Source organism: Bos grunniens, chromosome 12, assembly GCF_055505025.1.
Source record: "Bos grunniens cultivar Pamir isolate PY7600 chromosome 12, Bosgru_T2T1.0, whole genome shotgun sequence".
Lineage (NCBI taxonomy): Eukaryota > Metazoa > Chordata > Mammalia > Artiodactyla > Bovidae > Bos > Bos grunniens.
The window spans coordinates 29,852,687-29,865,427 of NC_141176.1; the positions used below are offsets into that span (position 1 = coordinate 29,852,687).

Below are 12,741 nucleotides of genomic sequence, written 5' to 3' on the forward strand. Positions count from 1 at the left end.
CACAGAACCTTTGCATCTTCTGTTTCTCTTCCTAAAATGCTCTCCTCCTGACCCTTTACCTGGTTAACTGCTTTTTATTTTTGTATCTCAAATCAAAGCCCAAATCCCTGTCAGCATTTATTAAAGTTCATAATCATGTGAGTTAGTAGCAGCAGTTTGTCTGATTTCTGTCTGGCTGTGCTGAGTCTTTGTTGCTGTGAGGGCTTCTCTCTGGTTGTGGTGACTGGGGGCTACTCTACATTGTGGTGCTCAGGCTTCTCATTGCAGTGGCTTCTCTTTTTGCAGAGCATGGGCTCTAGGGCTCCAGTAGTTGCAGCTCAGTGGTTGTGGCGCACGGGTTCCAGTTGCTCTGTGGCTTGTGAGAACTTCCCAGACCAGGGATTGAACCCATGTCTTCCACAATGGCAGGCAGAATCTTTACCACTGAGCCACCAGGGAAGCCCAGTAGTTTTTTATTCCAATCTGTGCCCTTGGTGATAAATCCTGCAAGAACAATAAACTGTCTGCTTTTGTTTACCATGACATCTCCAGAACCTTAAAACATAAGAGAAAACTTAATATTGATTGAGTGAGCCAAAGTTAACTTTTGTGTCCATAAAAAATTATCTTAAAACCCTTATTACAGTTCTCCTTGTTTCTGAATCCATGAATGAAAGTCAGATGTACTTCAAATTGATTAAACTCAATCTGACAAAATTTTCCAGATTGATAGAGCAGATAATTCATTGTAATTAAGTCTTGAGATTAAGGTCTTTTCAGGATGGAGCACAGATGTGGAAATAGCACCTATGGGGGATAGTTAGTGATAGGGGCCCTCTATTTAGATAGTAGAATCATAGCATTTTAAAGTTCAAACTGCATTTCATTACCAAACTGAGGCCCAGAGACACGACGTGACCAGCCCGAGGTCACATAATAATGAGGCCAGCACAGGACCGTTTAACCCTGTGCTCATTCTGCCCTGATAAAAAAGAAGCAGAGTAACTCCCAATTTGGGTTATAAAATCAGTAGAAACTCGATGGTGGGGTGGGGAGGGGGTGTGGAAATAAGACAGGAAGGTAATCTAGTAAAAAGAAATTCTAGGTTTGGGAATGTCTGAAAATATCCAGCAGACTTGCGGGCAGAGAAGCCCAGAATAATACCAGACAGATCTTTAGGTCATTCTTTCTTTCTTTGGCCACATAGCAAGCAGGATCTCAGCTCCCAGACCAGGGATCAAGCCCATGCCCCCTGCAGTAGGAGCTCAGAGTCTTTTAACCACTGGACCGCTAAGGGAAGTCCCTCAGGCAGGTCTTTAGCCTAATTCTTCTCTGTGTACAGAATGACTGAAGTTAAGGCGTTAGTCACTCAGTCATATCTGACCCTTTGTGACCCCAAGGGCTGTAGCCCACCAGGCTCCTTTGTCCATGGGATTTCCCAGGCAAGAATATTGGAGTGGGTTGCCATTCCCTTCTCCAGGGGATCTTCCTGACCCAGGGATCAAACCCAGGTCTCCCGCATTGCAGGCAGATTCTTTACCGTCTGAGCCACCAGGGAAGCCAAAGAATGGCTAGCTGTTTAAAATAAATGTGTGTTTGTGTGTGTGTTTGCTGGTAAGAGATGATCTAGGTGGCATCGCTGAGCCAGTGTTTAGCACAGTGCCTGGCACGAGGTCTTAGTCTCTCCGTCATGCCCCATGCTTTGCTACCCCATGGACTATAGCCTGCCAGGCTCTTCCAGGCAAGAATACCGAAGTGGGTTGTTGCCATTCCCTTCTCCAGGGGATCTTGCTAATCCAGGGATCAAACCTACATCTCCTGCGTTGCAGGCAGATTCTTTACTGTCTGAGCCACCAGGGAAGCCCCCTGGCTGTGGTTGTTGCCCAAAATATATCTGCCAAGTGTGAATGAATGAGTGAATAAAAGAAGGAGTAGGCAGGCCATCCTCAGATTCCCCTGACTCACCCGTCTGCCAAAGTGTCACATCACATACTGTGGTGAGCTGATGACACTCCCCCAAAAGATATCCAGATACCCACGTCCTAACCCCTGGACAGTGTCATGTCATACAGGAAACAGAATTTTTCAGATGAGGGGTGATTAAGTACAAGGATTTAGAGACAGGGAGGTAACTACTATCTTGAATCTTGTCTATCCTCTTAATTTTTTTAGATGTGTATCTATATACATTTATTCTTTCATTTTCCAGTTTCAAGTTACATAAAGGAGATCCAACTGTAAGTTTTATTCTGTGATCTTTTAAAACTTGCTTAACATTGAGACATGTCATATAGCTATATTTCACCCATACTAACCACAGCATAATGTGACAAAGACATTCCAGAACCTACCAATTCTCCAATGCTACTCTGAACATTCTTGTTCAAGCTTATCAGGGCAAGGATGTGTCTCACTAGGGTATGTGCCTCAGGGGAGACCTTCTGGGCCACAGTGTATAAGGATCGTAACTCTTACCAGAGGTATTCTTTTCCAGAGTTCTAGAACAAAAATTCAAAATTCAGTTTCAGTGAGCCGGTTTTTTCCTTTTTTCACTGCCCAGTACCTATTGCTGCTGTAATTTGGTATGTAATCATACTTGCCTTTCATCTCTGTAGAGTTACTTCATGATTAACTCTTGGATTCTAATAGTCATTTATCTGGCTGCATGGGATCTTTAGTTGTGTCATGCGAACTCTTAGCCGTGGCACATGGAATCTAGTTCCCTGACCAGGGATGGAACCCAGGCCCCCTGCATTGGGAGCGTGGAGTCTCAGCCACTGGCCCACCAGTTAGGGTTAGACTCCCTAACTCTTGGATTCATGGTCATCTTTAACTGCGCTAGTGTTTTAGAACCAGATGCACGGTTTGGGAAGAGGCTACATGTTCTTGACAGAGGTGAAGGAGCAAAGAGATTATATGAACAAACTCTAGAGCCAAAATGTCTGGGTTCAAAACACAGCTCTGCCACTGACTCAGCAGCTGTGTGGCCTTGGGCTGGATACTAAATCCGTGCCTCAGTTACCGCCAGTATAAACTGGGGAACGCACTAGTATTCACTTCAGAGGTTGTTGTGAAAGCTCAATAACGTAATGTGAAACACTTGGAATCGTGCCAAGTATAATAAGCATCACATAAGTGGTTGCCATCATCGTCGTTGTTATTAATGTTGCCATTTACGTGAAGTAAACCTGTGTAAAAAGTCAGACATTCTCAGCAAATAACCCTGTCTCACACTTAACAGAAATGATCAGTGTCAGTACCCACATCTTCATGTCAGCAAATCAAAAAACCTTCCTCTTGACAGTAGACCCTCCTGTCAAGGTTCCTGCAGTGGACTCCTCGGATCCCCCCTCCATAAGGACGCCAGTCCAATCTCTCATCCTTTTCCCTCTACTTATCACTCACATCTCACGTTGACGTCTCCTAGAATCTCCCACCTTAAAATAAAAACTCCCGAGATCCCATGGTTTCCCTCAAACTACCTTAGCCTGTCTTTAAATCATAAAAAGAACTAACTATAGACCGCCCACCCTCTGGAGAAGGAAATGGCAACCCACTCCAGTACTCTTGCCGAGAAAATTCCATGGATGGAGGAGCCTGGTGGGCAACAGTATATGGGGTCACAAAGAGTCAGACACGACTGAGCGACTTGACGACAATAGACCCCTCCAAATGTTTATTCTTGCTCTCTACAGTCTCAGTTCCCACTCTGCTGCCTTTCTGGGAGCCATCTCATCAAGATCACTCCCATGCTGCTAGGTCACACTGTCCCTTCCCCGTCCTCTCCTAATGGGCCTCTTGGCAACACGTGGCACACGACCACTTGCTTCTCAGAACGCTCTTTCCTTGGTTTCCTTTACACAAACCTGTTCCGAGTTTCCCTTCCACCCCCCTGACCCTCTTGCTCAGGCTGACTCTGTTTCCTTCTCTCCCAATGCAATCTTGTCCAGTCCTGTGGGCTTCCAAAATCTTTAAAAATTACGGGTAAGTCCCAAAATTACAACGCTGGCTCTGACTTCTGCACTGAGCTCCAGACTTCCATAGCAACTGTTTAATTGACATCAGCTGGATGTTTAATGATAACCGTGACAACAGCCAAGCAGTCACACGGGCTTGCTCTTGTTTTCGGACATGCCAGATCTGTCCCCACCTTAGAGCCTTCAGGTTTGCCGTCCCCCCTTCCTAGACACTGTACGCATCTCTGCATTCCTGTGTATTCGGTGGGGTCTTCACTCAGCATCCCTTTCTCAGCGGCCCTCTCTGACCACTCCATCCAAAGGAGTTCCCATGCCCCACCCGGTTCTGTCTCCCTGTTCTCAGTGTCTAATTTAGAACATTTATTATTATTATAAATCATCTTATTACTGGTTTATGTCCTTTTCCCTTGTACCTACCCCAACTCCTTCCAGGAATATGTGTCTTTAAAGTGAAAACATGTGCTAAAAGACTTAATGCCAGAAACAAAGTCTTCCCTTTCTTTCTTTTAATATTTATTTATCTGTCTGTACTGGGTCTTCATTGCAGTACAAAGGATGTTTAGTTGCTGTGTGTGAACTCTTAGTTGCGGCACGTGGGGTCTAGTTCCCTGACCAGGGATGGAACCCAGGTCCCCTGCATGGGGAGTCTTAGCCATTGGACCAGAGAAGTCCCAAAGCCTTCACTTACTATAGATAGAAGGAAAGCATATTTTGCAGGTGACATGTTGATAGAAAGCTTGAGGACATAAAATGATAGCACGTACTGTGTGCCAGGCATTCACGGATGCCGGGGATAACACTGTAAGGAGGACAGACAAGAGGCAAAGGTCGTCCTGGAAGGTCTGACATGTAGTAAGCGTTTAAGAAATAGTTGCTGAATGAATCTGATTGATCCATTTTAGTCCAGGTAAGTTCCATCTCTGATTATGAATAGAAGACAGCAGAAACATTCTTACAAATGTCTACTCTGTTATAAATTTTTGAGGAAAATACAGAAACAATCGCAATGGATATATTTGTGGAAGCACTGCAGGTATTCAGTAAATCAGGAAACTCAGCACTGATACGTACACACCCGTGCCGAGCATCACTGGCAGTCTAGCACGCCCATGGCCCTTTGTTCCCAAACGGTCTGTAAAGGCTGTGTTTGTGTTTGTATTTCTATTTTGCTACAAAATGTAAAAGTCCTATTTAGTCAGGCAGCTTGCTTTGGCTCTATCAGCAGAAGTGGCTTAAAAGCAAAAATGGCATTCTAGTGACTCCACCTGCAACTCCTTGACAGTGATACCCCAGTATTAAAATAGCCATTTGAAGTAAATTCCTATTTAAAAGGCACAGAAAATATGCAAAGGACAGTGTCTGTCCAGGAAAGTTCAGATTCAAAACTAGTTCTTAAGATACAAACTCTATGAGAATCAGTTCCAACATATTTCCAATTCATTATATAATAAAATAGATAATGGTTTTATAGACCATGTGTAAATACATCTTCAATGTCCATGGTTATCCTTTCAAAAGGATAGGTTTTTAGTTTTCTTTTTAAAAACTGTGTTTACCCAGCTGCCAACTTCCTCCTCTGATTTCATTATTTCCTTTTCCCCATGGCCCTCCCCACTCCCACTCCACACTCATAAATACATTGGAGAAATCAGAAACTTAGGCAAAGTTCTTTTACTTATTGTTAGGCTTACACAGTTCCAAAAAGTAAACATAATTAACAGAATACCTAAAAGTACCAGAGGAGGCGCCCCGGTATCAGCAGAAGGCACAGGTCATCGTAACAGAGAAAGCTTGATGAGACCCTTCACGTGGAGATGCTTCATGTTCAGTCCTGTCAGAGGAACACACTGTTCTCTGAGTGTGACGACGGCAGGCACGAGTAGGAGCTGAAGGCTTTTCTCCACGGGGTCAGGCAGCCCAGCCCTCCAGGTGCGTTATTACAGGACCACGAAGGTGGCTGTGACAGTGACGGCAACAGGAATCCCAGCTATGACAACAGTGCTGATGTCATCAGCAGTAGCTTGTCCAGACGTTTACATCCTTCAGGCGCGTCTCATCCAACCGATCACGCTGGATCCATTCCCCGGACAGACCACAAAATCCACTTTCAGAGAAATGAATCCAGTGTGTTCAGTTATCATTGAAAACACACCAGTCTTGGTATTGGCTGGTTTGGAAAAATGATAAATACTATTGCATTGTTTTGGAAATCCATATAAGCTGCAAGAAAAATGTATCGTTAAAACACAGACATGGGTACGTTTGGTGGCACAGCTTTAAAACCCTATGCTTGGATATAAAAACATTATAAACAAAATTAATCATTTTTATTTTTTAAAAAGTATTTTACTATGCCAAAATTAGTTTAAGACACAGTAAAATCAAATTTTGTGCAAAGACCTTTAGAAAATGGAATTATATAATTAAATGTTAAATACAGAATAAGCTTTAAAAATTAATAGTGTATTAAATTACTATATATTAAAGCTATGATGTGGAAATTAGTGCAGTTTCAAAATACTGTTTGCAGATTTAATTCCTTAAGAACCCTGGGAAGTTGCCAAATCACCATGCAGCCCTCCCTGACACTGGGGAGGTCCTTTCTGAGTCTGGAGTCATTACGTAATATACAATAAGAATAAAATACCAGGTACAATTAATTTAATATACTTGCTGAGACTTTACACAGAACTCAGTGACTTGAATAAATACAATGCTGTTTTTTAAATACGAGAACACTTTTCTGGCAGCAGTCAGTACACTTTTGTGTTATAAGTAGGTCATAAAGATAGGGCTTCAGGGAGAAATAGAACACAGATGAACCTTTAAAGAAGCAGAAGACTTCTTATTCTCTTTTTATGAGGCATAAACAGAAAAACAGATAAAACATAACAACCCTGATTACAGACTCCAGGGGATTTTTTCATTTGCTAGACTTTTATGATGTTTTACGAATGATCCTTAATATAGCAGTCTTCCTACTGAGTTACCAGAAAATCATTTCGATCATCAATAGTATGGTTTAAAAGTTGGCCCCCTGGTAAGATCCAGGTCAAGACACCTTCTCTTCTTTATTTTATGTATAATGATGAAGACAGTCACGTCTCTCCAGCCTCATGCCCAGCTGACACGTCCGTTATAATGAAGAGCGAGGACAGGAAGGAGACTTCTGGTACCATTTATTTTTCTGTGACAGAAATAAAGCTGCTGTTTCACAGCTTGAAAAATACACAGTAATCATTGTGTATTACAAGAACTGCATAATGCCAATGCAAGTGATTTTTTTCCCCCAGAAAAGAAAAAAAATCTGTTTTCTCTATGACTTCTTCCCCACCCCCAACTCAAAAATGACCACATCACACGTCCACCTGCAGTCAGGACGCTTCCAAAGCTGTGTGTCACGCACAGGTGAGCCGAGAGACGCAGCCCAGCAGGACAGCGCAAGTCTCGGCCTCCGACCCGTGCCCGTGGGCCCCGTGCTTCACAGCTCCTCTCTGAGGCCTCTTCGGCTCTGCTGCCTGGCTCGGTCCTCCTCATCGGGCGCCAGCCACGTGAAGTAGACCTTCACGGGATCGATGTTCCAGTGCTTGTGGAAAGACACGGGAACCTGGTGAGACAGGTAGTCCTTAGGGTAATCCACGGGCCGCGCCTGCAGACAGAACAGAGAATCACACCCTCTCACTCACCGGAAACAGTCCTGCTTCAGAATAACATTTAAATGTGTGGATCGACTGCTTTCTTTCCAGAGCTGGTGTTGGTTATGGGAATCTAACAGCAAAGAGGAGAATCCTTTCCAGGAAAATCTGCCTCCAGGCTCTTTGCTTCTGTATCTCCAGGTACTTCCTTACCCCCAGCACAATGCTCCAAACACATCCGCATTCTGCTCCGAGGTTCCACAGCCATGCCCCTGAGAGATCAACCGTGGTAATATGAAAAGGTTTCCTTGGTAAGTCATTGAAGTTACTATTAAAACTTCTGCAGAGAGGCGGAAAAACTTACTTCCCAGGTCTAAAGAAACTCTGGCCATACATGGTGTGTGTATGGCGAGGTGGGGCAAGGCGTTCTGGGGGTTCCCATTGCTCGTCTGCTGTTCTGACGTGGAATCAAGCGTATGTCTTTCAGAGAAGGGAAACACAGGTCTCATCAGGGACAAGGACAGGTCTAGAAAAGGAAACACTGTAGAGACACATGGTTGATGGCTGGATGGCATCATTGATTCAATGGATGTGAGTCTGAGCAAACTCCAGGAGATAATGAAGGACAAGGAAGCCCACTGTGCTACAGTCCATAAGGTCGCAAAGAGACACAATTTAGTGACTGAACAGTAACAGCAGTAGAGACACGAAGCAAACCTGTGGTGTCCTGGGTCTGCAAATGCAGTGAGGAATGGCTGCAAAGCCATTCAAGGGAAGTGTGGGGGGCCTGACTATCGGGCCATAAGACCAGGTTTGTGATGCTCTAACTCTGGAAATTTGCTAAGATGTTTCAAGCTGCCATTCACACCATCACTGTGTGAGAACTGTGTATGGGATGTAAATCATAGCTCAGTACAGCTGTAAAGCGTCTAAAATAGTTTTAACCTCCATTTGTTGCGCTGTTCAGTGAGCTGTCATCTCTACAGATAAGGTTTACATTTTGCCCAACTTACATCCTCCTGCAGTTTTAAACCATCTCTCTCTGTGTACACAGCGCCCCCTCTGCCTATGTCGATTCTCTTTGGTATTTGGGCCCAGAGGTTGATTATCAGAGGCAGTGCAGGCTTCTGAGCATCACAGATGCTGCTCTGGGTGCACTCTACTTTTCCGGTTTTGTCTTGTTCTTTTCCGTGACCTCATTTATCAGAAATGATTTCGCAAAGAGTCGGACACGTCTGAGCGACTGAACTGAACTGACTGCTTAATAAGCCTGCACTTCACTTCCACGGATGACTCCTGAGATGCAATCAATCACTTCTGGAATCTGCGTCAATAGAGACAAAGGTATTATGGATTTATTTTTTCCTTTTAGATATATCTCCCAACAGTTCATTTTTAAGTGTGAAAAACAAGCAACAATTTTGACACTTTGCTAGATTTGCTGGTTAACATTTTGAATTTTTGGTTAACATTATGAATTTTTACATCTGTGTTCAAGAGAAACGCTGGCCTGTGGTTTACTTTTGTGATATCCCATTTTAATCCCTTTGTTAATTTTTTAGCTATTTTTTAAGTGATCTTCTTAGTGCTTGCTCCTGGGGATACAGCGTATATCTGTGGCATCATAAACTGAGTTGGGAAACATTCTTGCTGCTTCTTGAATTCAATTTCATCAATGTATAAAGGTTTAAACACATTTTCTATTTCTGAAGAAATAGACTTGCTTAAAAAGTGTGATTCTAGAAATTTCTCCACTTCATTTAAACTGTCTAATTTGTTGGCATAATTTTGGTAGGATATATAATGATGCCCCTTTTTCACTTCTGAGTTTGGCAACTTACATCCTCTCTTATGCAATGCAGGAGACTCAGGATGGATCCCTGGGTGGGGAAGATCCCCTGGAGAAGGGAATGGCTACCCACTCCTGTATTTTTGCCTGGGAAAGCCCATGGACAAGGAAGCCTGGCAGGCTACAGTCCTCAGGGTAACAAAAGAGTTGGGTACAACTTAGCAACTAACCAACAAACAACAGCAAAAACAAAACAACTGGTTTTCTGTTGGTCAAGCTAGTTAAAGGTTTATCAGATCAGAACTAATTTTTGGTTTAACTGATTTTCTGTTTCCTATTTCATTATTTGTGCTCTGATCTTTATTTTTTTTTTAATTTTATTTTTAAACTTTACATAATTGTATTAGTTTTGCCAAGTATCAAAATGAATCCATCACAGGTATACATGATCTTTAATATTTCTTTTATTCCACATAGTTCAGATTTGATTTTATATTCTTCTGCTCTCAATGTAGAAACTTAGACTAGTAATTTAATATCTTTGTTCCTTCCTAATATCACACAGTCAGACATGACTGAGCGACTAAGCACAACACAGCACAACATGTTTAAAACTATAAGTTTCCTAACACTCTATCATGTGAAAGTGAGAGTGTTAGTCGTTCAGTCGTGTCTGACTCTTTGTGACCCTGTGGACTGTAGCCCACCAGCCTCCGCTGTCATAGGATTCTCCAGGCAAGAATACTGGAGTGGGTTTGCCATGTCCTTCTCCAGAGAATCTTCCCGACCAAGGGATCAAACCCGGGCCTCCTGCACTGCAGGTGGATTCTTTACTGTCTGAGCCACCACGGAAGCACAGCAGAGCACAACATGTTTAAAACCATAAATTTCCTACTAATCACTCTATAGCTGAACTCAAATTTTTGGATATGTTGTGTTCTCATTTTCTAATTTTCCTTATGATTTTTTTTCAGCCCAAGGGTTATTTTAAAGCATGTTGTTTAATTTCTAAATATTGGGGGAATGTCTCCATTTTCTGTTGATTCTAATTTCATTCCACTGTTCTTGGGGGTGTACTATGTATGTTTTCAATCCTTTTAAATATATTGGGCAAAACAATATGACTTAGCTTCTGGTCTATCCTAGAGAATATTCCATATACATTTGAAAAAGGAAGTTTATTCTATTGTCAGATGAAATGTTTTTTATGTGACAAGTAGCTAATACTTGTCTGTTTCTCCTTTCAATTCCATTTAGTTCATGTAATGTGAAGATCTGTTAGCTATAAACATGTGTTATATTAATCATTTTTTCTCTTGATGTATTGACCTTTTGTCATGAAATGTCCCACTTTCTGTCTAGTAATATTTCTGTTCTTAAAATGTATTGTTTTGAATATTACTATAGCCACTCAAGCTCTCTTGTGATTTGCATGGTATGTTTTTTTTTTAGTTTTTTATACCATTTTTTAAATTGAAATATAGTTAATTTACAGCGTTGCGTTAGTTTCAGGTGTACTGCAAAGTGATTCCCTTTGTTCCAGTGCTTGTGGGAAGATATGTGTCTATACACATACAGATATTTTATGCTCACATTTTTCTTTTTTATACACGTGTATATATATACACAAGCATGTATATACATATGGTCTTTCCAGTGTACTTAATCACTCGCTTATATATTCCGGGTACCACATGGTATCGTTTTCTCTCAGCCCAAAGGATTTTCTTTAGCTTTTTTAAGGGAAGGGAATGTCTGCTAGCCAAAAGTCCTTCTCACTTTTTGTTTATCTGGTAATGGCTTAAAGCTCAACGTTCAGAAAACTAAGATCATGGCATCCGGTCCCATCACTTCATGGGAAATAGATGGGGAAGCAGTGTCAGACTTTATTTTTGGGGGCTCCAAAATCACTGCAGATGGTGACTGCAGCCATGAAATTAAAAGACGCTTACTCCTTGGAAGGGAAGTTATGACCAACCTAGATAGCATATTCAAAAGCAGAGACATTACTTTGCCAACAAAGGTCCATAGTCAAGGCTATGGTTTTTCCTGTGGTCACGTATGGATGTGAGAGTTGGACTGTGAAGAAAGCTGAGCGCCGAAGAATTGATGCTTTTGAACTGTGGTGTTGGGGAAGACTCTTGAGAGTCCCTTGGACTGCAAGGAGATCCAACCAGTCCATTCTAAAGGAGATCAGCCCTGGGATTTCTTTGGAAGGAATGATGCTAAAGCTGAAACTCCAGTACTTTGGCCACCTGATGCGAAGAGTTGACTCACTGCAAAAGACTCTGATGCTGCGAGGGATTGGGGGCAGGAGGAGAAGGGGATGACAGAGGATGAGATGGCTGGATGGCATCACTGACTCGATGGACGTGAATCTGAGTGAACTCCGGGAGTTGGTGATGGACAGGGAGGCCTGGCGTGCTGCGATTCATGGGGTTGCAAAGAGTCGGACACGACTGAGTGACTGAACTACACTGAACTGAACTGCATGTCTTTATTCCACTTTCATTTTGGAAGGATAGTTTTACTGATACAAAATTGTTGGTTAAATTCTTCCTTTTCTTTCTGCCTTCAGGTCTCTATTATTTCTAATGAGACATTAGCCAATAACATTTTAATTTCAATTTTCACTAGGTTTTTTTATTAAGGTTTTCACTTTCTCATTGCTTTTCAATGACTAAACATGTTCATGTGTAATCTTTTCCTGATTCTCCTGTAAGGGCCCTGTTGAGTTCCTCAGATCAACAGATTGCTTCTTATTACAATATTTGAGAAAATGTTGTTTCTTCTAAAAAAAAAAAAAACAAACTGTCCCATTTTTTTCTCCCTTCTCTTTTTAAAAAGAACTCCCATTAAATGTATGTTGATATACTTTATGTTTTACCACTTTAAGGACACGTTCATTTTTCTTTAGTCTCGTTTCTGTTCTTTGGATTAGGTAATTTCTATTCATTTGCCTTCAAACTTACTGATTGTTTCTTTTGCATCTCCAATCTACTGTTAAGTTCATTTAGGTAATTTCTCATTTCATTTGTTGGGTTTTACAACTATAGAGTTTCCATCTGGTTCTTTATGAAAGTTTCTGTCTTTCTATCTTGCTATTCGTTGAGTTACTGTAATATTTTCCTTTAATGATTTGATTATAGTTTTTTTTTTAATTTTTTAATTAGGTGCTTTGAAGCCTTTGTCTGTCAAATCTAATACCTGGTCCCATTCAGAGTCCATTTCTGTTGACTGCATTTCTCCCTGAATATGTTTCTTTGCAACTTTCACCATAATTGGTTGGAAACTGGCTATTTTAAATAATGTTATAGCAACTCACAAATTTGTTCACTTTTACTACTCTTTATAAAAGACT

The 12,741-nt window shown here is 41.7% G+C and overlaps 1 protein-coding gene across 1 annotated transcript in view; it reads right to left on the minus strand.

Annotated features, from left to right (window-relative positions):
• Nucleotides 1-5,612: 5,612 nt before the first annotated feature.
• Nucleotides 5,613-12,741, minus strand: part of B3GLCT (beta 3-glucosyltransferase) — a 118,898-nt gene continuing 111,769 nt past the window's right edge. Inside the window, exon 16 of the mRNA XM_086330781.1 lies at nt 5,613-7,605. Within this exon, the coding sequence (XP_086186907.1) occupies nt 7,438-7,605 (168 nt within the window). The 3' untranslated portion in view covers nt 5,613-7,437. The remainder of the gene's footprint in view (nt 7,606-12,741) is intronic.